Source organism: Doryrhamphus excisus, linkage group LG10 (assembly GCF_037039965.1).
Source record: "Doryrhamphus excisus strain RoL-2023G ecotype Guam linkage group LG10, RoL_Dexc_Guam_v1.1, whole genome shotgun sequence".
NCBI lineage: Eukaryota > Metazoa > Chordata > Actinopteri > Syngnathiformes > Syngnathidae > Doryrhamphus > Doryrhamphus excisus.
The window spans coordinates 12,873,437-12,900,700 of record NC_136366.1 but is presented as its reverse complement, the minus strand read 5'-3'; the positions used below and the strand labels follow the sequence as shown (position 1 = coordinate 12,900,700).

Genomic DNA, 27,264 nt, shown 5'->3' with positions numbered 1-27,264 from the left:
GATGCATGGCTGCCATCTCTGCTGCCGGGAGAAAAAAAAAATCAAGTCACTTGACTACGGAGCATATCAATGAGCCGTGAGCGAGGCAGTCAAGCGCCCAAATCTTGGTTAGCGTGCACGTGACGTATCGACGCACACTTTCTTTAGGGACAAATAATAGTAGTAAGAGTAATTATAAAAAAATAGGATATAATAGTAATAATAATATGGTAATAATAACGTTAATAGTAGCAATAATAACAATACATTTTTTATTTTGTGTGGAAAAAAATCTACAAAAATTACAAAAATTCTTTCTTGTAGATTTTTTCCACAAAAAATCTGAAAATTATTTTTTTGTAGATTTTTTTTTACATGACAAACAAAGCAAAATAATTCGTAGATTTTTTTGTAGAAAAAAAAAATCTACATTTTTAGGAGATTTTTTTTTTTACATGACGTATTGACGTATCGACACTTTCTGTAGGGACAAATAATAGTAGTAAGAGTAATTATAAAAAAATAGGATATAATAGTAATAATAATATGGTAATAATAACATTAATAGTAGCAATAATAACAATGAATTTTTAATTTTGTGTGGAAAAAAATCTACAAAAATTATTTTTTGTAGATTTTTTTTACATGACAAACAAAGCAATCATTTGCATAATTAACAAAATGAATGAACTAAAATGAATAGATTTCCATTTCAAATGGTAGCATCTCTGAAGTGGGATAAAAAGTTTATGGTCGCACCTCATCATTGATCTCTGACCTCTCCAATGGACAAAAAACATACAGTAAATCCACTCCACAGTGTTGTAGAAGGTCATCCCATAGCAGGGTGGGTTGGGGGGGGGGTCCTTGCTGGTGCTAACGGGTTTCCCTTCTTCTATAGACAAACTAGAGCGGACGGCTCTGTGCTCCGGCTGCATCCGCTTGTGTGTGTGTGTGTGTGTGTGTGTGTGTGTGTGTGCAGTGCAGTGTGGATTCAGCACCTTGCTAAGAGCGCACACATTAACTGCAGCACACATCAAGGGGGGAGGTGGGGGGGGGGAGGAGCAGCAGCAGCAGCGGTACCTCCATGGCTTGCATGCGTGCTGGACAAAATGTGCGTCTATGAGGGTGCACAGCAAAAGAGGAGGGGTGTGTGTGTGTGTGTGTGTGAGTGAGGTTTGAACTGGCTGCTCGCAGGGAGGCAGGAATTAGGCAGAGGAGAGCAGCAAACGTCTGAGGAAGAAGAAGAAGAAGGAGGAGGAGGAGGAGGCAACCTCGTGCTTCAATCATGCCTGCACAAGTGAAGGAGGTAAGTGTGTGTGTGTGTGTGTGTGTGTGTGTGTGTGTGCCGCAGGGAAAGGCGCTTTATGTCATGCAGGAGGCGTCAATTGCTTCACCTCCTTGCTTGCTGCTCGGTGCAGTCTCCTTGTGTTGCATGAGGAGAAGGAGGATGAGGAGGGAGGGCATGATGGTGACATCTTCATCAAGTGTGTGTGTGTCTGAGTGAATGCACGAAAGCTGATGTTTCATTGTGTGTGTGTGTGTGTGTGTGTGTGCAGCATCATGACATAGTGCACACATAAAGTGTGGTGAGTGTGCTGCCATGATGTATCACATTAAATCTGACCATGCAGCATTTAACTATTTGAGGGGCGACAAGCAAGGCAAAAGTGGTTTTCTAGGGGGAACTTTCTGGAGGAAAACATTCATTAAAAAAAAAAAAACACTGCATGATGGACAATGGTGTCAAATACTTCAACATGACACATCGATATTGCAGTACAGCTTTATTATTACTGCTGAAGCCACATCAGAAAGCACTGCACAGTCTAATAAGATCCAATAGAAGATGCTGTAGCTCATACAGATCATATTGGCTAATGGACACTCATTTAACTAAGTCTGTTGTATTTAGTATTGCTGTTTGTTTCTCAGTACTTCATATTTTTGTCAGCTAGAAACATAAAAGAAGTGAAACTGATGCAAAAACAATTGATCATTAATGGTGGTTAATAATTTTGTTTAGCTGGGATAGGCTCCAGCATACCCTTAAATTAAATTACATAAAAATTTAAATTAAATATAATTAAATAAAATTAAGTGGTTAGCGCGCAGATCTCACAGCTAGGAGACCAGGGATCGATTCCACCCATTGCCATCTCTGTGTGGAGTTTGCATGTTCTCCCCGTGCATGCGTGGGTTTTCTTCGGGTACTCCGGTTTCCTCCCACATTCCAAAAACATGCTAGGTTAATTGGCGACTCCAAATTGTCCATAGGTATGAATGTGAGTGTGAATGGTTGTTTGTCTATATGTGCCCTGTGATTGGCTGGCCACCAGTCCAGGGTGTACCCCGCCTCTCGCCCGAAGACAGCTGGGATAGTAAATGAATGAATTGAATTGAATTGAATTGAATTCTTGCTTCACAAAGAAAATCCAACTGTATATTAGTATCATCATAATTATTGTTACAATTATTCATAAAAAATTCCAAATACATTGTTTTTAAATTCACTATCCAGGTAAAATTGGAAAAATGTAATACTCATATCACTACAAAACATTTTCACAAAATAAATTATTATAGAATTCTCCAAATTATAAATAATAGGAATTTGGTAAAGTAAAACATTGAATTTAATAATAAAATTTTGATTATATTAGTTTTGTATTGTTTATCTGACATGACTATTGTGAAAAATATGAAAAATATTTATTTGTGTAATGGAACATTTGAGGTCAATTATTATTCCAAATAACACAAATAGAAATAACAAAAATCACTTTAGATCATTTCTTGTAGAATTTGATTGAAAATTGAAATTTGACCCCTTTAGACGTCCATAGATATTAAAAGATGAGCTATTCAGATATCTTCAATTCCCATATTTCCTTTGTAGAGGAGCAATCAAAATAGTTTGGAGCCACTTCCTTATGCTAGTCAATGGGAGCGTGCGTCTAAACTTTTGCTGCGACTGAACAAACAATGCAAAGTTGTGATGTCATTGCTGATGAGTCACATGGTGAATGCTTCTTTTTGGTGACCCATGTTGGAGGTTTTATGCGCCCTTTGCACACCCGTACTACTCCCTAAGCCGGCTGCATCCTTTCCTTGTTGTTTCAAGCTATACAGCGATCAGGTCGACCTATTTGACTCAGCAAGTGCACTTTTTAGTGATGGTGCACTGACTTATTTAAATAAGCTTTGAGTCAGAGCTGGCCTGCATACCCCCCCCCCTCTGGAACTTGACTCATCAGCCGGACTGGGGTTGGACAACAAACGGGGCACTGTCCTGTCTGTCCACCCGACCATCATTCTCCTCCTCATCAAGCTGTCTGCAGGGAACGCTGCTGCGTGTCTGTTTTTTTATTTTTTATATTTTGCAAGCTATCCATTGGAGGCTGCTCGGGGTCATCTCTGTTCTCTTGTGTGACTCTTTCATCCCCCTCGTCCCTGCGACACATTCGGGATGAGAGGCTCTTGTGTCAGCGCTCATCGCATGCGCTGCACTTTACAGCACTTTGCACAGACGAATTTCAGAAGATGATGATTAGCGTCTTTTTTTTTTTTTTTTGCACACTCAATCAGGCTTTTTCGCTGATACATTACAGATAAAAATGCACGCTTTATATTTATATTTATGTATTCCCAATTTTCTTCTCAAAGCCACACTATGTGTATGTAGCACAGACTGCAATACTGATCAACTGATGGAATCAGCCACTTGTTGCTAGGCAGATTTTGTCAAGCCCCAAAGTCTAATAGAGCACAGTTTCCTTGGTAACTTGGGACCGAGGGTTCCTCTGCCTCACATGGCTAAAAAAAAAAAAAAAGGACAGGGAGAGATGGCAGGAGCACTGTCAAAAACAGACAAAGTGAATGTATGGAACAAGTTTATTGAAGCAAACTTCCCCATAGGGAAATAAACATGAGAGCGCTCCTTTCACGTAGAGGATCTTTGACCGTTTTTGCAGTTTTAAAACAGCAGAGTGCTTCTTTCACATAGAAGATCTTTGACTATTGACTTTTTGCAGTAGGTCCTTAAAACAGCATAGTGCTTCTTTTATATAGAGGATCTTTGGTGTTTTTGCAGTAGGTCCTTAAAAACAGCAGAGCCACTCTTTTCATGTAGCGGATCTTTGACTAGAGTTTAGATTCTTAAAAAACAGAAGAGCCACTCTTTCATGTAGAGCAGGGGTCGGGAACCTTTTTGGCGAAGAGAGCCATGAAGGCCAGATATTTTAAAATGTGTATCTGTGAGAGCCATATACATTTTTTTAAACATTGAATACAATAAAATGTGTGCATTTTTATGTAAGACCAACAGTTTTAGATAATGGGCTCTAATTACGTAGACCAGGCACACTACCCCACGCCAATGGGGTGTGGCCAGCACACTTTCGTGAGCAGCGCAGTGTCTAATAATAAATCAAATACTTGTTGCCATTAATACAACTTCTGCTGCTGCATAGTTTTGCACCGTACTCAGTATATTTCATTCTTTTGGCCATCTTTGCCAGAAGGCTTGGTTGTGCAGCTTTAGCTATTTGACTAAAGGAGGAAAGTTTACATTTACATGTTTTTTGACATCTCAATGACCGAGGTAGACTACAGCATTACCCAGTAATAATCAAGTTTTGGTGTTTGACCTGGAAAATATCATCAGGAAAGATAGATATGGTTGGCCGTATTGCAGCAGAATATAGATGGACAAATTAAAATGCATAAGAAAGTTGTTGATTTTGAATATTATTTTTAACAGTCATTTCTGTGATGGTTTACTTTGAAATGTTAGCAAAAATACATTTTTATTGTGGTAAGAAATGCTTGAGAGCCAGATACAGTCATCAAAAGAGCCCTACCTGGCTCCCGAGCCATAGGTTCCCTACCTCTGATGTAGAGGATCTTTGACTGGAGTTTAGATTCTTAAAAAACAGCAGAGTGCTCTATTAACATAGAGGATCTTTGGCTAGAGTTTAGATTCTTAAAAACCAGCATAGTGCTTCTTTCATATAGAGGATCTTTGACAAGAGTTTAGATTCTTAAAAAAACAGCATAGTGCTTCTTTTATATAGAGGATCTTTGATTGGAGTTTTTGCAGTAGGTCCTTAAAAACAGCAGAGCCACTCTTTCATGTAGAGGATCTTTGACAAGAGTTTAGATTATTAAAACAGCAAAGTGCTCTTTTAACATCGAGGATCTTTGGCTAGAGTTTAGATTCTTAAAAACCAGCATAGTGCTTCTTTCATATAGATGATCTTTGACTAGCATTGTTGCAGTAGGTCCTTCAAAACAGCAAAGTGCTCCTTTCATATAGATTATCTTGAACTACCATTTTCTTAGTAGTGATTTCTAAAGGAAGACTACACTACTGTCGGTCCTTAAAAACAGCAGAGCTCTCCTGCCATGTGTTGTACCGGATCTTTGACAGTAGATCCTTAAAAACAGCAGAAGGCTCCCATCCCACTGGAGAGGATCTTTAATTAGCATTTTCTCTGTAGATCGGTCGCTAACAAGGGAGCTACACAGAAGATCTTTGCCTAGAGTTTTTGCAGGAGATGCTTAAAGAAGTATAAAAATATACTGTACTCCAAAAGACAAGGATGTATGAGTTCAAGATAAAAATGGAGGCACAAAAGTATTTTACAATTATATTGGTGCCGCTTTGTTTTTCCTGCCTGTCTTTCCTACAGCTGGCTGCTCCCTGCTCGATGTCATTTGGAGTTTGGATCAAAAGAAAGAAATGTGCTCGCTCAAAGTTTACCAAAGTGCACGGAAAGGACAACGTTGTTGCCTTTTGCATTGGAAGTGGAGCAAGAGCTTGTTTTGCCTTTAAAACAACACCACTTTTCCGACTGTTTATCAGTCACATTGCAAAAGGCCATTGTGCTGACACTGGGTGTTTACAATGGTGCTGAGCTGTCATCAATCAACTGTGTGTGTGTGTGTGTGTGTGCGTGTGTGTGTTAGGAGCAGAGCTCAGAAGGGCCTCCTTCATTGTCGTCGTCCCAGGAAGTGGGCCGCCAACCCCCGGCCGCCAACGAAGAGGTGGACACCTCCATCGCCTCGGTCATGACGTCCACCAACGACAGCTCCACCGAGGCTGGCACGCCTCTGCAGACCGACACGGAGGTGCTGCGCCTCCTCGTTCGTTCGTTCACGCGGTGCAATTTCATTTCCTTCATTTCTCTCATTTATTTCACTTTGACATAACGCACCTCGCTTCAGTCCGGCCAATTGAACTCAATTCACTTCACGTTCATGTGATTCCGTTCAATTCAGAGTCCCTCGGTCTTATTTAGTTCACTTTACTTCAATTCAGTCCTCACTTCAACTCACTTTGTTTCAACATGACTTTCAAACCAGTTCAATGTTCCTTCAGCCTGATTCAATCCACTTCAATGACCTTTTCACTCCAGTATTATTCCATTTCATTTCTCTCATTGATTCAGTTTGCTTTACTTCACGTTCCTTTGATGCGTTTTAATACACATCACGTTTTCACTTTACTTCAACTCGTTTACTCATTCATTCATTTTCTACTGCTTATCCTCACCAGTGTCGCGGGGGGGTATACACCCGGGACTGGTGGCCAGCCAATCACAGGGCACATATAGACAAACAACCATTCACACTCACATTCATACCTATGGATAATTTGGAGTCGCTAATTAACCTAGCATGTTTTTGGAATGTGGGAGGAAACCGGAGTACCCGGAGCAAACCCACGCATGCACGGGGAGAACATGCAAACTCCACACAGAGATGGCCGAGGGTGGAATCGAACCCTGGTCTCCTAGCTGTGAGGTCTGCGCGCTAACCACTTAATGTAATGTAATTTAATTTCATTTCATTTCATTTAATTCGTTTTCTACCGCTTTTTCCTCATGAGGGTCGCGGGGGTGCTGGAGCCTATCCCAGCTGTCTTGGGGCGAGAGGCAGGGTACACCCTGGACTGGTCGCCAGCTAATCACAGGGCACATATAGACAAACAACCATTCACACTCACATTCATACCTATGGACAATTTGGAGTGGCCAATTAACCTAGCATGTTTTTGGAATGTGGGAGGAAACCGGAGTACCCGGAGAAAACCCACGCATGCACGGGGAGAACATGCAAACTCCACACAGAGATGGCCGAGGGTGGAATTGAACCCTGGTCTCCTAGCTGCCTCTAAACATGAATCATGTAAATAAACATCCATAAACGTTGTGTTTGTATGCATCCATCATTTTAGGAGTTAAAGGCTGTGGAACACGAAGGAGAACACAGCCCAGCTGAGTTGCAGCAGGAGAACCTTCCACCCTCGAATCCACCAGAAGGGGTTCAAGATGACGCCCCTGTGGAACAACCTGCTCCCGAGGCAAACGCTGAACCTTCTCAGTCGTCCATCACCACCCCAGCTCAGCCCGGCGAGCCTCCTCCAGTCACCCTGGACAACAAGACTCGAGTGTTCCCCGTCCCCGACGCCTATCGAGCCATGGGGGGTGATTTACGGTACGGGAGCCTCTCCCGTGGCAGCACCGCCCTCCACAGCTACTGGCCAACGAAAACCTTCCAGCCCGGGGCACACTACACGTTGCCCTTCCTGAGGGACAGCTACGCTCCTGCAGTGGGCGACGACGTGAACCAATCAGAAAACCCGTTAGATGTGAGGAATGACCACCCAGCAGCGACTTACGCGACCTTGGGTGGGGTTCACCCCTTCAGACCCATCACCACCATGGAGCTCCTCAGGGAGCCCTCTAGAACCAGGTAACGAGAATCACCGGAACGTCTAGACCGCCATGTTCTAACTTTCTACTCTGTCTTTCTGAAGAGGTGGCTATGATGATGCCTTCATGGCCCAGCTGGAGGGGAACTTGAATCCTTTCTTCCAGGCTATGTGCCGAGCTCAGACCCTGCAGTTCCCGCACAAACGCAGCAGCATGGTTAGCCTGGACAGCATCCGCCGAGACCCTCGCTGGAGGGACCCCAACCTTCACGAGGTCATCGCCATGCTCAGCCACCCGATGGACCCGGTTAAGTCCAACGCCGCCGCCTACCTTCAGCACCTCTGCTACGAGAACGAGTGCATCAAGAAAGAAATACGTCAGCTCAATGGTGTGCCGTCCTTGGTGGACTTGCTGGACCACCCCAAAGCCGAAGTCCACCGGAAGGCCTGTGGAGCCTTGAGGAACATATCCTACGGGAAGGACCACAATAACAAAATGGCCATCAAGAACTGTGATGGCATCCAAGCTTTGGTCAGACTGCTGAGGAAGTCGAGCAGCATGGAGGTCAAGGAGTTAGTCACAGGTATGTGACGTTTTCTTCTTCCGTCTTTCGAAAATTTTGGTACTAAACTTGACACACAGGAATTTTATCGATGTCAGTCAAAAAACACGACCATTTTGGAATTAAACGTCTTTGCGGAATGGAGCGGTATTATTGCGTTATATGAAATATAATTGAAGGACTACTACTCCTGCTTCTGGATTCATGTACTACTGACTAAATGCCGTCTTAAGATTGAGGAGGTCGACTACAGCCAACAATGTCAACTAGAGGCGTTAATTTGGTCTCTTTCCAGTACTTTTATATTCATTCATTCATTCATTCATTTTCTACCGCTTTTTCCTCATGAGGGCCGCAAGGGGTGCTGGAGCCTATCCCAGCTGTTTTCGGGTGTGAGGCGGGGTACACCCTGAACTGGTGGCCAGCCAATCACAGGGCACATATAGACAAACAACCATTCACACTCACATTCATACCTATGGACAATTTGGAGTTGCCAATTAACCTAGCATGTTTTTGGAATGTGGGAGGAAACCGGAGTACCCGGAGAAAACCCACGCATGCACGGGGAGAACATGCAAACTCCACACAGAGATGGCCGAGGGTGGAATCGAACCCTGGTGTCCTAGCTGTGAGGTCTGCACGCTAACCACTTAATTTTATTTAATTTTATTTAATTTTATTTAATTTTATTTAATTTTATTTAATTTTATTTAATTTTATTTAATTTTATTTAATTTAAGGGTATGCTGGAGCCTATCCCAGCTAAACAAAATCCGGCTGCGCGCTGCTGAATTTTATATTGGTGCTGTAAAAAACTATAAATAGTCACCATCATGTTCTTCTTCTCCCCCTGCAGGCACTCTGTGGAACCTCTCCTCCCATGAACCTTTAAAGATGATGGTCATCAACCACGGCCTTCAAACGCTCAACAACGAAATCATCATCCCTCACTCGGGCTGGAGGAGAGACCCGGGTGACCCATCTAAGCGGCAGAGTGCCGAGTGGACCACCGTCTTTAAGAACACATCAGGATGTCTGAGGTAACCTTGGCCGCCTGCTGTCCCGCAATAAATGACAAAGATTGTTAAATTGTTACTAGTGATGGACAAGGTGTCTTTTTTTTTTTTTACTTTTGAGAAAAGATGATGATGTTGTTGCCGTAGAAACGTCAGCTCAGATGGAGCCGAGGCTCGACAGCGGCTGAGGGAGTGTGAAGGACTTGTGGATGCGCTCGTTCATGCCCTTCACTCGGCTGTGGTCCACAAGGACACGGATAACAAGGTTGGTCTGGCGCTCCCGTTTATGCAACATTGTAGGGCCGTCACAAATAACGCCTAAACACTGGGAACTCAGTTATTTCATTCATTGCCTTAAATGCTTTAGCGTCATTAACACATGCGCACCAGAGCAAGCATGCCTCTCTCTTATAAAGGCAGACCGAAGCACAGTGCAGCATCCCCACACATTGTAACTAACGCTACTTCCGTCACCAACGGCAGTGTAGGTAGGAGACCCAAGTTCAATTCCACCCTCGGCCATCTCTGTGTGGAGTTTGCATGTTCTCCCCGTGCATGCGTGGGTTTTCTCCGGGTACTCCGGTTTCCTCCCACATTCCAAAAAACATGCTAGGTTAATTGGACACTCCAAATTGTCCATAGGTATGAATGTTAGTGTGAATGGTTGTTTGTCTATATGTGCCCTGTGATTGGCTGGCCACCAGTCCAGGGTGTACCCCGCCTCTCGCCCCAAGAAAGCTTGGACAGGCTCCAGCACCCCCGCGACCCTCGTGAGGAAAAAGCGGTAAAAAATGAATGAATGGTTGAAAAACGGCTGCACAAGGCCTCATAGGTAGGAGAGCCAAGTTCAATTCCATCCTCGGCCATCTCTGTGTGGAGTTTGCATGTTCTCCCCGTGCATGTGTGGGTTTTCTCCGGGTACTCCGGTTTCCTCCCACATTCCAAAAACATGCTAGGTTAATTGGCCACTCCAAATTGTCCATAGGTATGAATGTGAGTGTGAATGGTTGTTTGTCGATATGTGCCCTGTGATTGGTTGGCCACCAGTTCAGGGTGTACCCCGCCTCTCGCCTGAAGACAGCTGGGATAGGCTCCAGCACCTCCGCGACCCTTGTAAGGAAAAGCGGTAGAAAATGAATGTTATGTTGGTTTTATAGACGGAATATGTGTTAGCCGTGTTAGCTCACAATGATTGTGATGCAAAAAACTCCAAACAAAGTACTGTGCTGCCTCTGCTAACACCTTAGAAGTTACAAAATCCATCCTCATTCCACAAAAACCTACAAAACTCCAAGCTATTAACGAAATGTGCATAAAGTGCTTGTATATAAACATTCATTGGGCATGTGACCCTTTTTTTTTTCAACACGCCGCCATCTGGTGTTTGCCCCCAATGCAAAACCAATTCTACTGCATGACTCTTATTCCCAACGGAGCGCTCAGTGTAAAATAGGTTTGCTTGTAAAAGATGGAAGCCAGCGTGCAGTAGACTGGAGGGAGGAGAAAGTGTCACATCTCATTGCGGTGATGTTGTTTTGGATGCAGCCACTGGGTGGGAGCAAATGTTCAAATCCTGTTGGCTTCAAGTCAGGAAGCATTACTTTTATGTGTCATTAAAGCTTCACACTCCATCACGTTAATTGAGACTGTGCCAGAGCTGCCAAGTGCAATGCGATGCGCCTTTCTGCACGCATGCACACACAATATATATATGTATATATACAGGTATATATACCAAGCTTCGAATATGCAAAATATCAGCTTAATTAATGAGATGTCGTTGATGATGGTTAATTCTTCCTTCATTATCTTCCATTTAGTCGGTGGAGAACTGCGTGTGCATCCTGAGAAACCTTTCCTACCACGTCCACAAGGAGGTAGCAGGGGTGGAGCGCCTCCAGGAGCCTCACATCACTCAGCTGATGAGGTCAGTGGGGCCGCACAAGAAGAAGAGCGAGCCCGACTGTTTTGGAGGCAAAAGACCCAAAGGTGGGTGAACGATCAAATAAATATACCATAGTCCCACATGACTACATCTGATTAATCATGGCAAGTTTGATCATCACAGCTTGGGGTTTGCTTTATTATTCCATGTTTCACGATGATTCATTTGCAGCACCGCAGGGGGTCATCTTACTGAATATTACTGAATATATATATATATAAAAAATCATATAATCATTTGTCAAGAGACACAAACTTTTTGGGGGGGCTGTGGAAGAAAATAACAAAGTGAATGACTCATCCATATGCTAGCAGCATAGAGCGTCAAAAGGCAAAACAATAGGAAACTATCTGACCTGATAAAATATGGAGGCTGGAGATGAGACGAGGCAGGAAAAAAAAATCAATACTAAATATCAATATGAAAGAAATGGAGAATAATGTGCACAAAGGCAGCTACAGCTATGTAAACATTTAAAAATTCATTTTAATTGTTTTTTAAATTCACTAAAAATATATAAAAAATTCAAATATTTTGTAAACTTATTTTTAGAATTTGTATAATTTATTTATTTGCTAAGATGTAAAAATGTATTGTATCATTAATTAAAATTCAATCAGATAAAAAATTATTAATTAGTTTAATTAATAATTAGTTTGATTCCCTTTTCCCACTCAATAGTCAAAAGTCAGTTCCTTTATGATATTTTATTGTATTTGTATTATTTTATTATTATTATTTATATATTTTTATATTATCTATAAGAATATTTATTTCAATTATTGACATATGTTTACTAAACAAAGTAGTCAATTTAATCACGGTTTTCAAATTAATTAATCATGATAATCACCATGTGCAACTATGTGTGAAATAATGCCCAGTTTTACTGTATTTTGTTGACAAATAACAACATTTAATCGACAAAATATCATAGCTTGGCTGGCCACCAGTCCAGGGTGTACCCCGCCTCTCACCCAAAGACAGCTGGGATAGGCTCCAGCAAAAGAAAAAGCGGTAGAAAATGAATGAATGAATGAATGAAAATATCATAGCAGGATATTTTTGTATAAAAATAAACTGAAAGTTCAAATCAAGCTGATAGATAGTGTGGTGTTTTTGTTTCCTTGTTAAACATACTGCTCCTGTTGTAGCATTTTAATCCTCCTAGGCCTCCATGAAACACAGTAGTGGTGCGAGAAGGAGATTGATTGACAATGGTGTCTGAAAATGTATTTGCCTCACGCTAATAGTAGCGGTAGTTTTTGAGAGCCAAGAAGGGTTGCGTTCAAGATATTCAATTCAGTTGAATTCAGTTGGTTTTGGGTGTATAATCTCCACGACTAAGCATCACTGGTATTCGTCAGGAAGGCAAACAAAATTTCCTGGGATTTACGAGCGTACTTAAATGCAGCAAATGGTACTTCCGCAAAATAAGCGTGATGTTATGCTAGGTAATAGCAGGTTTTCTAATGATGGGAAATGACAATCCGGATATTTTGTGTGCTCTTTTCCACATGATCTCATGTCTCCGATTTCTGTACGCACTGCTCTGCAGAGGAATGGTCCAGCCACGGTGAGTCTGTTTCCTATTTGAATATGTTTCAATGACAGTGCAAGTGTGTCATGTTTTTAAAGCAGACACGACAGAACACTCGCTTTACCAAACATGTCCAGAGCCGATGACACAGTCGCTGACCCTACGCAAGTTGATTTAAATGCCATTAGAGTATGAAGACCTTTCCTCATAGATCACCATTAAGCGTGGAGCGTGCCGTGTTTGCTTTGTATGCATGACGCTGTCGTGGGCTGCAAGGGAACTCGTTGAAATGCAACACCATGCATTAGCACCTGCCCCACTCCAGGCATTACTGCGACGAAATGACCCACCGGCTCAAAGAGGGCTCCGATTTTGATCTGAAAAGAGGATTTTCTGAAAATATATTCATCATTTTGACCCACTGGTGCCATACAGCCAAATGATTATTACCAGCCTATTGTGCAGGTGTCCAAATATATTGTACTGTTGCATTAACAAGAGTATAAAGTGGCCCATCTCATGCATCCCACGCTGCAGCCTGACGGCCATTCAAATCAAAGCATGCTGGCTTTTAACTGCTTGGCAAACAACCAACCAGAAGCTTCTCCTGGACTTGTGGAGTCACATCACAGTCCGCCTACCTTTATCATAACGCAACTAACCTATGGGCTGCTTTCATTATGCTTCTTTGTTTATTAGCATTATGAGCATTGATTGTTAGCATATCAAGAGCTCATTTGTAGTAGAGTGCGTGAGACATTTCAGTTTAGTTATTATTATTAGTATGCAATTATTATGTTGTGCTCATACACTTTTGGTGGACTTTGTATGTATTTCGATGATACAAGATAGTGATACTGATGAATAACTGGTGGGAGGAACGATTACATTTATTATACTGTATAACACATCTCTTGCATGTGCTGATGTGCCTGTGAGTGAGAAAATGTACTGTGGGCTTTGTGGATTAATTTCTGTCATTCTGTTTACTATGCAAGGTGGCAGTTATCGTTAATAACTGTTGGGAGGAGCGGTTGTATTAATTGGATGATGATGTGTGAGTGTGTGAGTGAGTGTCCTATGATCTATGACTGGATTATTTGGAGTATTTCTATTCAGCAAGGTGGTGACTATCATTAATAACTGGAGGAGTGAACAAATTAATTATACTGTATGACACATGTGTGCTTATGTGCCTGGATTTCAACTTTGAAGATTATTTCCATTCTTTCTGTTTATTTCTACTGTGCAAGTTGGTAATTATCATTAATAACCGGCGGGAGGAACAATCATATTAGTGTGCATGACACATCTATGTTGCTCATGCCAATGTGCTTGTGTGTGAGTGAGTGTCCTGTGATCGATGACTGGATTATTTGGAGTATTTCTATTCAGCAAGGTGGTGACTATCATTAATAACTGGAGGAGTGATCAAATTAATTATACTGTATGACACATACAGTGACTGGATTATTTGGAGTATTTCTATTCTGCAAAGTGGTGACTATCATTACTAACTGGAGGAGTGATCAAATTAATTATACTGTATGACACATACAGTGACTGGATTATTTGGAGTATTTCTATTCTGCAAGGTGGTGACTATCATTAATAATTAGAGGAGTGACAAATTAATTATACTGTATGGCATGTGTGCTAATGTGCCTGGATTTCAACTTTGTCGATTATTTCCATTCTTTCTGTTTATGTTGTGCAAGTTGGTGGATATTATTAATAACCGGTGAGAGGAACAATCATATTGGTTCTATGAGACATCTACACATCGTTGTGCGTGCATGAGTTCATGTACTAATAGTGAGCAGGCATACTGTGAACTTTGGAGGTTGGCTTATTTGGAATCTTTCTATTACTTTCTATTGTGTAAGGCGGTGGTCATCATTAGTTTGCGACTATGTCGGTCTAGACCAGCCACTGTGAGTGCGCCCTCAATAACAACATCCCACAGTTTGGCTACAATATCTATTTCTCTATTCTTATTGTAGTTGAGTTTCTTCACTGATTGGTCTGCATGCACCGTGACATGATGTGTTTGTGTGTGTTAAAAAGGCCTGAAGCTGCTGTACCAGCCGGAGGTGGTGAGGCTTTACCTCTCTTTGCTCAGCTGCAGCCACAACGCCAACACCTTGGAGGCTGCTGCCGGCGCTCTGCAAAACCTCGCCGCGGGACACTGGAGCGTGAGTAGTAACCATCCTTGCAGAAAGACAAGATTGTCTGCATTCATTTGTGAGCTTAGATGGCGGTTTATCATCAGACGCCCAGAGTCTATAAAGCTGCTATAAAGCAGTGAATGTTATAGATTTTCTGGCAAACAAATCTGAATTGTCTTGAAGCAGTTGTGTTTTTTTTAACAAATGCAAAGAAATATAGTTATATATTTTTTTGCGGTAAGGGATAAGTTAATTTCCTCAAAGTAGGATTCAATGTTAATAAATGAAACATTTTCGTAGGCAGAAGGGATGTTGTTAGCCACTATGGCCCCCACCTGTGGAACAGCCTGCCGGAGGGCCTCAGGACTGCATAGACTGTTGATATTTTTAAAAAAAGATTAAAGACACACCTTTTTAATCAGGCTTTTAACTCATATTTTTTAACTTTTCTTATGTTTTTATCTTATGTTTTATTTTATGCTCTTAGTCTTCAGCTTTTAACTCCAGTGTTTTGTTTTTATCTCGTTAGTCCTATTTTCTGCTCTTAGTCTTCAGCTTTTAACTCCAGTGTTTTGTTTTCATCTTTTTAGTCCTATTTTTTTGCTCTTGGTCTTCAGCTTTTAACTCCAGTGTTTTGTTTTCATCTTTTTAGTCCTATTTTTTTGCTCTTGGTCTTCAGCTTTTAACTCCAGTGTTTTGTTTTCATCTTTTTAGTCCTATTTTATGCTCTTAGTCTTCAGCTTTTAACTCCAGTGTTTCCTCAGGGGGGGTCCTCCACACTGGGGGCTGTGTCGGGTCTGCTGAGGGGGTGCCATCCTTGGGTCCCTTTGACCCGGCCGGCTGGGGGTTCCTCCCTTTAATGTGGGGGTCCGCCCGTCTGTCGGAGTCGGGGGGCCCGGGTGCTGGTCCCCCGATGGCACAGCCTGCAGCTCCTCCCTGTGTGGACGGCCCCAAAGGTGGCGTTTCCTTGATCCTCAGTGCCATGCCATGTCTCCCTACTGTGTGTGATTGTATGATTGTGTGTGTGTGTGTGTGTGTGTGTGTGTGTGTGTCTAGTATGGAGGGTGGGAAGGAGGGGCTTTCTTTTGTTTCTTTGTTTTTTCCTTTTAATTGTGGTAATTGTTTTAATTCTGTAAAGCACTTTGTGTTGCATGTCTTTGCAGGAAAAGTGCTATACAAATAAAGTTGATTTGATTTGTTTCATAGCATGTTTGGAGGTTGACATTTTTGTCATTTGTAGTGGTCCAGCTACATTCGTGCCACCGTGAGGAAGGAGAAAGGTCTCCCCATCCTGGTGGAGCTTCTGCGCTCAGACGTGGACAAAGTGGTGAGAGCCGTGGCTATAGCGCTACGCAACCTGGCCATGGACAGACGCAATAAAGACCTGATAGGTGCAAGTCTTTCTAACAGGCGGACAGTGTGGGTGTCTCCAGTGGGTTGACCGTGTCACTGTGTCTTCAGGAAGCTACGCTCTGAGGGATCTGGTGGCCAACCTGCCGTGTGGCCAGCAGCGTCCGGCCAAGAACCTGGAGGGGGATACGGTGGTGTCGCTTCTCAACACCATTCATGAGATCATCACCGACAGCCAGGAGAACGCCAGAGCGCTCATTCACGGACACGGTGTCCAGAAACTGGTGTCCATTGGCAGGTCAAGGTGATGGATTTTTGTTTTTTTTTTTTTTAGCATAACTAATAATATTCTTCTTACACATGTGATTAATATTTGACTGTACAATTTCTTGTTAGTTTTCTTGCAAATTTACTCATGAATTCATATAATAGTATAACTTTATTATTGTAGGAGTACGTCCGATAAGATAAGATATGCCTTTATTTGTCCCTCAGTGGCGAAATACAGAGTACAGAATCAGTTAAGCAGTACAAAAATACACAATATAAGCAACCCAAGTATTAACAAAATCAACAGTTTTACCCAAAGTTATACACAACTACAGTATGCAGATAATATGAAACGAGATGAAATATATGACCAGTCTATACACTATGAGATCTTGCTAGTGAGTTAATATTAGGCATTACAGAAGTACTTCACATAGAACTTAATATATTGTAATATATTGTATTTAGAGTCCAACATTATGCTCCAGGCATTAAAACATTACTTTCATTATCGTTCGAGATCGTTTTTCTATCTCGTAAAGCGTACAAGAGCATAGAAATCCTCTTTACAATCTTCTTTTTAACATTATTAGAGCCCTCTAGACATGAAATAACACCCCTACAGTCACCTTCACACTCATATTATATCTTGTAAAGCGTACAAGAGCATAGAAATCCTCTTTACAATCTTCTTGTTAACATTATTAGAGCCCTCTAGACATGAAATAACACCCCTACAGTCACCTTCACACTCATATTATATACAAAATAGTAGACATTTAAGACACAAATAAGACTCTGTGTTGCTATAAATGTGTTTCTTAGGAGAGCTGAACTCGTGTGTGTGTGTGGGGGGGGGGGGGTAAGAGATAATTCAAGCCCACATGCAAAAAGCCTGTTTTATGATCAAGTATGGCGCTTGTGTGTCACACCCAACATTAGAGTAACATTACTGACACCTAGTGACCAGTATAGAATACTACATATCATCAACATCTTTTTCAATGCCTTATATATTGTATTTTGCTTCATAGCCATTGTCGTGTGAAAAATACAGAACATTAATCATAATAATAGGCTGTATTCAACCAGAAAACTGCATGATTTATTAAGTTGGAAATTTTGGATTTCCTTGAATGCAGCATAAGATGTTGCCCTATGCTGCCCACAGCGTTTAGGGGTGATATTTCATTTGTGATGATATGTTGTGTTACGCTGTGTTACATTTCCACATTTACACTTGATGTGTGTTTTTTTATTTTATTTTTAATTTAATTTAATTTATTTGTACAAATTACTGCTTACGCGGTGCATTGTTCATATTTGATGTAATCTATTTATTATTTATTATTTATTATTTATTATTTATTATTTATTATTTATTATTTATTATTTATTATTTATTATTTATTATTTATTATTTATTATTTATTATTTATTATTTATTATTTATTATTTATTATTTATTATTTATTATTTATTATTTATTATTTATTATTTATTATTTATTATTTATTATTACACATTTCATTGGCGATTTCACTGCTGTGTTATTGTGCAATGACAATAAAGAAAGTCTATGTCTAGTCTATGTCTATGTTTTTTTTCAGCCAATCGCCACGTGAGACCAGAGCTGCTTCTCATGTGCTGCAGAGCATCTGGTCCTACAAGGACCTGAGGACCACTCTCACAAAGGCGGGCTGGAACAAAAGCCACTTTAAGGTATTTCCTTACTGACATTGAAAAGCTACAAGTGTCAAGTTGCTCTCAAATGTTCCTTTTTATTATTCCAAAGCCAACAACCGCAGTGGCGACTAAAAAATCCAAGAGCGCAAAGCAAAGCAGTGATGACATCACTTTGCCTCTCATGGACAAAAGCCAAGGTCGGTAGATATTTGTGTAAGATGTGACATGAATAGCTGTGCTGGTGTCATTTTTGCATAAATTTCCCATTTGTACCCAATACTGAAATTATTATATTGAAAACAAATCCACTTTATACACTTTTCTCACACAGACACACTTTTCCTCTCTTGTTTATACACTCTAAAAGGTTTTAGTGATCAATCTCTTGGACACAAGAAATTATTAAGTGACTCACCTGGTGTGGCGTTTTTGTTTCCTTGTTAAACATACTGCTCCTGTTGTAGCATTTTAATCCTCCTAGGCCTCCATGAAACACAGCAGTGGTGCGAGAAGGAGATTGATTGACAATGGTCCACCTCCACTCAGAATGCAGAACACAATGGGCGTGGTCTCCCGTAGCCAATCAGGACTGTCGTGGCTTGCTAAACACACTGAGAGGAACTGGACATGTATGGACATGTCTTCAACTCTCGCACCCTCTACTGGTTAGCAGTGGTAAATACAATAACAGATATACAACAGAGCACTGATGGATCGCTCTAATACATCACAAGGATGTAGAACACAATGCAAGTTTATATGCTGTTAAAAAAATTCGCGAAATTGTAGTTTAAAAAACCTGCAAATCCGCCATGTAGCTAGCACGGTTATGCAATAACATTCGGTGCAGATCTGGATAAATGTGTGTAAAAGTTTTTAGTGATCAATCTCTTGGACACAAGAAATTATTAAGTGACTCATCTGGTGTGGCGTTTTTGTTTCCTTGTTAAACATGTCTCAAACATGTCAAACTTGTTTGGACATGTTGCACCCTCTACTGGTTAGCAGTAGTAAATACAATAACAGATATACAACAGAGCACTGATGGATCGCTCTAATACATCACAAGGATGTAGAACACAATGCAAGTTTAAAACATGCCAAATTGCAGTTTAAAAAAACCTGCAAATCCACCATGTAGCTAGCACGGTTATACAATAACTACTTTCCATAAAACTTTAGCGGCATTCGGTGCAGATCTGGATAAATGTGTTGATAACATTTTAGCTTTATATGACATATCATCATATGTTTTTAAGATGTCTATTCCAGTTTGGAGGCCACTGACAGAGTCGGGGATGGAATTGGAGCTGTTGTTGAAAGAGATACAGTCCAGGTAAACTGGTTCTACTTCACTTTCATATGACGATATGATGCTTTCTCATAGACACATCAACATATCTTCATTTCATATGCGTGCGCCCTCATGCAGGCCACGAGCGAGAGGAAGCACTTCATCCGAGCCGGCAGACCCGCCGTTGGCCTCATGGATAACAAACCTCCACCATTGGACTCTTGGGTATAAACACGATGGAGCATTTCTACTCTACTGGAGACACTCTGTCATGGACATTTATGCAAATTAATGCTCCACTTAGAAACAACCACTATTTCATTTTGATGATATGTGCCAAATATTGACTTGTGTCTATAAGATATACTATTAGACTTGACATACACTATGAAGTAGTCTTAAATATGCAACCTGTGGTACATTAGGACTCCAAAGAAAATCTTGGTTTACCATCAAAATACACAGAAATGAAATGAAGCTACAAATGTTTTATATAGATAACAATTCAAGTTTTAATAATAATAATAATAATGATAATAATAATAAAATTGGCCACAGTTGAATAATTCTGTCCTTCTTCAGGAGTTTTGATTCCCGAGCGGGACAGGATAAGACAAGATGTGTAAATGTGTAACAAAGGACTGTTAATAAGCTAAATCAATGCATTTATATTGTAATATTTATTCTATATAATACAGTATAAAACAGCCCTGTTATGAATCCATGGTGTTAGACGTGTATGAGCTACACTACCATCACTACATCGGCCATTCTATACACTTGCTCCTTTTTGCATTGCAGTGTCGAATGAAAAAAAAATGGAAATAAACCAATGAGCAGAATTTAATTTTGCATATGATTTCTTTTAGAAAGGCTAGTTTGCAAACATATAAATACTTAATATATATATTATTGTTGTCATCTCACAATTCATTTTTATCTCTCATGTACGTCTACTTCTAGTTAGTTTTCATTATTGTCTTCCAATATTGTCGCATTTTTATTCAGGTGGTGTGTGTGTGTGTTTTTAAATGCAATTATCCATCCTCATCCATTTTAATTTCGAAATAAAACGTGATAAACCAGCGGTGACAGAGACAAATTAACATGATTAAAACAAGTTTTCAATTAAGTTAATGAGACGCTTGTTGAACATCTCAAGCTTTTAAAACAGAACAGTGGAGAACCTCTCTTATAGGAAAGTATATATAAATATACAGCATATATTTATATATGGATTTAGCACAGCAAAAAGCCCTATTGTCATTTTCTTGTGTTTACATTGAAGTGTCTTATTGTTTTTGGGACTTCTAGTAGAAACAAAGCAGCAAGTCATTCATCTCCGAATAAGAGGAGGATTTATTTGTGACGAGACAAAAAGACCACTATTGTGAAAGGCAATCATTTCCCCCCTGAGGTGGTGGTGGGTTGACATTACAAGGAAAATGTCTCTGCAGTGTTGGTGATTCAGCAGTGACTCAGCAACGGATTATGTCGGAATTCTCATAGGAGACGCTCCTCTTGAATATGAAATGAACCATACGTTGGAAACATCTGTAGCTTATATTATAGTACTATTCATTTATTCATTCATTCATTCATTTTCTACTGCTTATCCTCACTGCTGGAGCCTATCCCAGCTGTCTTGGGGCGAGAGGCGGGGTACACCCTTGACTGGTGGCCAGCCAATCACAGGGCACATATAGACATTTTTAATGAATTTAATTTAATTTAATTTCATTTCATTTCATTCATTTTCTACTGCTTTTCCTCACGAGGGTCGCAGGGGTGCTGGAGCCTATCCCAGCTGTCTTTGGGCGAGAGGCGAGGTACACCCTGGACTGGTCGCCAGCCAATCACAGGACACATATAGACAAACAACCATTCACACTCACATTCATACCTATGGACAATTTGGAGTCGCCAATTAACCTAGCATGTAGTACCCGGAGAAACCCCATGCATGCACATGGCGACCATCAAACTCCACACAGTGATGGCCGAGGGTGGAATTGAACTCGGGTGTCCTAGCTGCGTGGCCTGCATGCTAACCACTCGCCACCGTGCAGGCTTTTTAAAAAAAATTTAAGCTCACTGATGTAAAATCAATCAAATATTGTGTTAAAGTACATTTCTATTTGTAGTTTTTTACTAGGAAATGTAGCATAAAAATTTTAAAATTCTTTATTTATTGAAATTCTACAGAATATTTCACATGTTGAATTAGAATTCTATAAAATTGTGCTAAAGATATGAATAAATGCAGATTATTTAACACTTTCTAATGTAATTTCTGACAGAATAATAAATAAACACCCATTCAAAAAGTAACAAATCACTTGAAATGGGATAACAAAATATATTACACAGACACCTGCAAGTGCACACTGGAAAGGTGAGAAAATGTTGTTATTATTGCTAAGGTAGTGTTTTGGTCACATTGTAAGGTAATGCTAATGTTTTAGTTTGTGACATGTTTACAGAAATCCACATGTCCAAAAAGGAGGAGGAAGAATCGGACCTTATTTAATCCTCCATCTTCCTTGGTGCATACTGTATCTTGATGCTGAGTGTTTCCTACAATGCAAAGGTATGATGGCGTCACGGACAAGCATGCGTCCCTGGCAGAGTGGGTATGTGATTGGGGGGGCGTAGAGAAGGGTCGAGCAGGGCCTCAATGACATCTCCAAACATGTCAGCAGCACACATTGGACAACGCAGCCCTGCCCTCACAACCAAAGCACATGAAGGGCAAAGCTGCTTTGTCTTCACCCCCGTCACTGACCTGACGCAGGAGACTCCAATAACATCTTCTCATCTGCTACTTTTTGGCGACGTGATCTTTCCCCGCACTCGGCCATGACCCTGTCAGTCATCTGCGGCTTGAGTCCGATCCTCTTCTTGAGTGTCCTTCTTATGATGAGCTCCTGCAGTCCCATCCGACGTGACGGTACGCTTCTTGATGCCAAAGACTTCCTCAGCCATTTTCTGTCCACACTCAACATCACCGGGCAAAGGACCCTGGGCAAGCTTCTCGCCTCCCCCAAGGAGCCACCGGAGTACATGCTGGAAGTCTACCAAAGATACGCCAACGACCGAAGCGCAGTGTCCTCGGCCAACATAGTGCGCAGTTTCAGGAACGAAGGTACACTTGTAGTTTTCATCTACTGCAATATGATATTTTATTCTTGAAATCGGTGCAGTAAACCACCACAGCACATGCATTTTACCCTGGAAATGTTCATTTCTGTCCCTAATAATAACTAATAACTGACCTGAAAAGCTACTGGCATGTTCCCAAGATGTTCATGTGAAGGGTGTTTTTCATAGGGATCTACCCCATGAACGATCTTTCTTATGTTTACGTGATAAACATATTTAAAGTTCTTTAATCACACCAAATAGTTGAGTTTGATATTCTTAGACACCATTCCATCCTGGAGGAGTAATCCCTGGTGCCAATATGTAGCCGTAAAAGATACTGTAATGTTCCCAAATTGTAAAAGTCATAGGTTAAAGGCGGCACGGCGGTCTAGTGGTTAGCACGCAGACCTCACAGCTAGGAGACCAGGGTTCAATTCCACCCTCGGCCGTCTCTGTGTGGAGTTTGCATGTTCTCCTCGTGCATGCGTGGGTTTTCTCCGGGTACTCCGGTTTCCTCCCACATTCCAAAAACATGCTAGGTTAATTGGGGACTCCAAATTGTCCATAGGTATGAATGTGAGTGTGAATGGTTGTTTGTCTATATGTGACCTGTGATTGGCCACCAGTCCAGGGTGTACCCCACCTCTCACCCGAAGACAGCTGGGATAGGCTCCAGCAGCCTTGTGAGGAAAAGCGGTAGAAAATGAATGAATGAAAAAGTGTCCATTTCTGTACCGACTAACTTAAGCCACTCGGGCTAATAACGGATCTAAAAGGGTTCCTGGTATGTTCCTGCTCCTTATATTATCATGGGAAACGTGAATTCACGTCCGAGCAAGAACGTCAAGACTTTCAAATTGTGCTTTATTGAATGGCTAAGAGCTAGCGTCCATTGAAAAGAGGTCCCAGAGGCTAATGTGAAGAGCTAGTTTTCATTTTCGGAAAAAAATGTACAAATGTATACCCTAACATATGAACTACCCCGTTTCATATGCTAGGTACTCCATTGGTCAAGAAAGTTACTGTTATGTTCCCAAACTGTAAAACAGGGATAAAAGCTATGAAAGTAGATATTTTGAGGGAACTATTCCATTGATACAGTACTTGATTGACTTATTTTGTAGAATACTAGACCCTGTATCCCCAACAGTACACGTTATTAAGGTATCCTTGTTGATGTTTCCAGATTTCTCCCTGGATGGTGTGACCCCCAAGGGTGTAAGGACACATCCTTTACTCTTCAACATCTCAGTTCCCCACCATGAGGACATCACCACAGCTGAGCTTCGCCTATTCACTCTCGTCCGGTGGTCCCGCCGAAATTACATTGACTGCAAGGTGACCATTTACAAAGTCCACAACGGCGTGGTTTGGAACCAGGAGTTTAGCAAAGAGAAAAGAAGGCGGGATCAAGCGCAGGAGCATCTGGAGGAACTACTGACCAAGCACATCCACGTCAAAGATAGCAGCTGGGTGTCCTTTGACTTGACTCACGCGGTAACAATCTGGAGAAAGTCTGGATATGCGACGCACAAGCTGGAGGTCCATATTGCTATTTTGGGTCCAGCGGAGGTGATGACAAGGGGCGGCGAGGTCCTGATTGACACCGAGGGGCAGCACAACGCGGTGATGGTGGTCTTCTCGGACGATCCCAGCAAACGTCACGAGCAACACGGGAATGACCTTGCCGATCAACACCCCCGCCGTATCTACGATACACCTCCACGGATCCGCCGCAATGTCAAGAACGAACCCTGCAAGAGAACCCCGCTGTTTGTGGATTTTAAAGACATCGGCTGGGATACGTGGATCATCCAGCCGGTGGGATACGAGGCCTACATGTGCAACGGCGTTTGTGGCGCCTCGCTCACCTCGGAGGTCTCGCCTACCAAGCATGCTATTGTGCAGACACTGCTGAGTGTTAAGAGCCCAGAGAGGGCATCGCGTGCCTGCTGTGTTCCCACTAAGCTGGAGCCCATTTCGCTCCTTTATCACGATAATGGGGTGATCACCTTCAACCACAAATATGAGGGCATGGTGGTGGCAGAGTGTGGCTGCAGATAAAGACTGAGGGATTCAAACACACTTCTTACACGTCACTTCTATACTTATACATAGTGTAAATTGTACAAATACAACTTATTATTACAGTATTATTATTATACGCTATGTAAATGTTGTGCTTGTTTCCTATCTGACGCTTGTGAATAAAATTACCGTAATGTTTAGCCCAAGGGGTAAGTCAAATTATCCATCATCTTAATGATGTTTTTTGGTGATATTTAACAACAACATACATTTCATTAGACAAACTTACATACTCTAATGTTACTCTAAAGGGGGTAGTAGTAAATTATAATATTACCTTAATATCCTGTATATAATATTAATATGTAATGATATATTCAAGACATATTAACAAACATGCTTTAAATATAATATATGCATGATTGGGGTTTGCAGAGTAGTTGTTTTAATAATCACAATATTAGCAAGATGAGACTATTATTACTACTACTTCTACTACTACTACTACTACTACTACTAGTACTACTAATAATAATACTGTATTTGGAATAATAGTGCACTTTTCAAGATCCCAAAAGAGGTTACGGATGTCGGATAATGTTTTTTTTTTTTTTTTTTTACTAAAAAACAATATGATACAATACGATATTGTCCAACTTTCAATTTTCGATACCGATATCTGCCGATACCGATATGTGTAACATGACATATCTCCTGTGATGGAATGAACATATATGTGTATACAACTTTTTTAAATATCAGTTTTCATGATCGGGAAAAATCTGATACTGATATCAGGCCGATGATTATCAGACATCCCTAAGATATACGTATATTAAAAACATTATATATGAATTAAAATACAAATAATATAAGTCAGATCTACCAATATGATTCATACATCATTTATCATTTTGCATTGCATCATTCATTCTTGTACAATTATACATGGAAAATAAACACACACTGTAAATAGTTGTTTTTTGTTTTTTTTTTTAGATTTTATCAGTATTGCTTGCCGGTCGCCTAACAACCTTAATCCCCCCCCTTCGTCACAATACTTGCATCACATGCCTGACGGGCCTCTCGCTGCCACGCTGCCATGCCATGCCGCCGTGATAACAAGGTGTCAGAGCCTGGAGTCTTGTGGGCCGTCACTCAGGACAGGGACGCCACTCCAAGTGGCAGTGTTTTGTGAGAGGGTGGTGTCAGATTCCTGGTCCCCAACGCTGGCGTTCTTGTGACGACCTCTGTCGTCAGGTTGACCTCTCGAGCCCTCCCACTTCCTTTTTCTGACTCTGACAGCCCCATGTCCGACCTTATCGAGGTCCTCGGCAACTGTATGAATGGAAAAAAAATACATGTCACATCATCACTTCATTCGAGCTGTTAACAGTCGGAAGCAGATAACAACAACAGTGGAAACAACGGAGTTGAAAGCACTTGTGTTACAGAGATGTTTTATTTCAATAGTAGAAAATTCCAGGTAGTTCTGAGGCGTTTTTCCACTGAAATGTTTTACTATTGTTGGTCATGCTACATAAAAAGACCATGAAAGCAAGTGTGTTTTATGGAAATTATTTGAAATATATAATAATATTTTTTAGCACAAATTGGAACGTGGTGAATACATCATTACAGCATAATCTGCATTTACAAAGATAACACAGATAAATGTTGGTATATTTGTTTAATTTTTATGATAAAGTAAAACAAACTGTGGTACCACTCAAACCATGAGTTCTACTAAAAAAAACTTTATCATGCAGAATTTTCATATTCTTTTAATAAGACTGTATGGTTAATAATTTTGCTACTAGTGACATAGAACTGCATAGAATCCCACTAAAAGGTGTAACCAATAAAATTGCCTGCTATTGTTTTTGTCTACTGCCAGCTTTCAGTTCGTGGAGAAATACACACACTTCTAGATCAATTTGTACCATTTCAGCAGCTGTTAATAAATTAGTATTTAATGAACATTACTGATACAGTTACTAGTCAAACGCAAGACACTAGAAATGAATGGGTGGTACTCTCTATTCTACACACTTCCGTAGTACACTTCCTGTACTGGAGCATTCATTGATATAATAGACCGGTGATTTTCAACCACTGTGAGAAATCATCAGGTGTGCCGTGAGGAATTATCCAATATCACTAAATAATAAATAAATTAACATGTATTAATATTTTTCAGCAAATATTATGTCATTGTCGAGTGCCCGTGGTGCAAAGACTGGCAGAGCAATGTAATATTCGTCCGTGTGGCAACACGTGGCTGATTGCCTCGTTCCTTCAATAGAATTAATAATGCACGTGAGAGGCTGACATTTTATAACATTTTTGGTTAGTGGTGTGCCACAAGATTTTTCCAATGTAAAAAACGCGCCGTGGCTCAAAACGTCGAAAAACGACGTCCCAAAAGACCAAAACAAAGACATGTATGTGTGATTTATAACATTGGTTTATAAAAACATTATAACATCGGTTGTTGTAAACGAACGGTACGGTGGCCGAAGTTAGTGCTGTCCGACACACTATAGCTTTAAGCAAATTTA

At 40.9% G+C, this 27,264-nt stretch overlaps 2 protein-coding genes across 2 annotated transcripts; both read left to right on the top strand.

Moving 5' to 3' along the window:
- Nucleotides 1-1,079: 1,079 nt before the first annotated feature.
- On the top strand, nucleotides 1,080-20,378 carry arvcfa (ARVCF delta catenin family member a). Its single transcript, XM_058064111.2, has 15 exons — nucleotides 1,080-1,288; nucleotides 5,950-6,111; nucleotides 7,220-7,737; nucleotides 7,802-8,280; nucleotides 9,119-9,302; nucleotides 9,426-9,543; nucleotides 11,099-11,267; nucleotides 12,782-12,799; nucleotides 14,831-14,958; nucleotides 16,172-16,322; nucleotides 16,393-16,585; nucleotides 18,162-18,273; nucleotides 18,347-18,434; nucleotides 19,497-19,573; nucleotides 19,670-20,378. The coding sequence occupies exons 1-15, from the start codon at nucleotides 1,268-1,270 to the stop codon at nucleotides 19,760-19,762; spliced, it is 2,511 nt and encodes an 836-aa protein (XP_057920094.2). The 5' UTR covers nucleotides 1,080-1,267; the 3' UTR covers nucleotides 19,763-20,378.
- A 2,012-nt stretch (nucleotides 20,379-22,390) lies between these two features.
- Nucleotides 22,391-24,866, top strand: bmp10l (bone morphogenetic protein 10, like). Its single transcript, XM_058053747.2, has 2 exons — nucleotides 22,391-22,676; nucleotides 23,862-24,866. Exons 1-2 carry the CDS (start codon nucleotides 22,391-22,393, stop codon nucleotides 24,737-24,739), a joined length of 1,164 nt encoding a protein of 387 aa, XP_057909730.2. The 3' UTR covers nucleotides 24,740-24,866.
- Nucleotides 24,867-27,264: the final 2,398 nt, after the last annotated feature.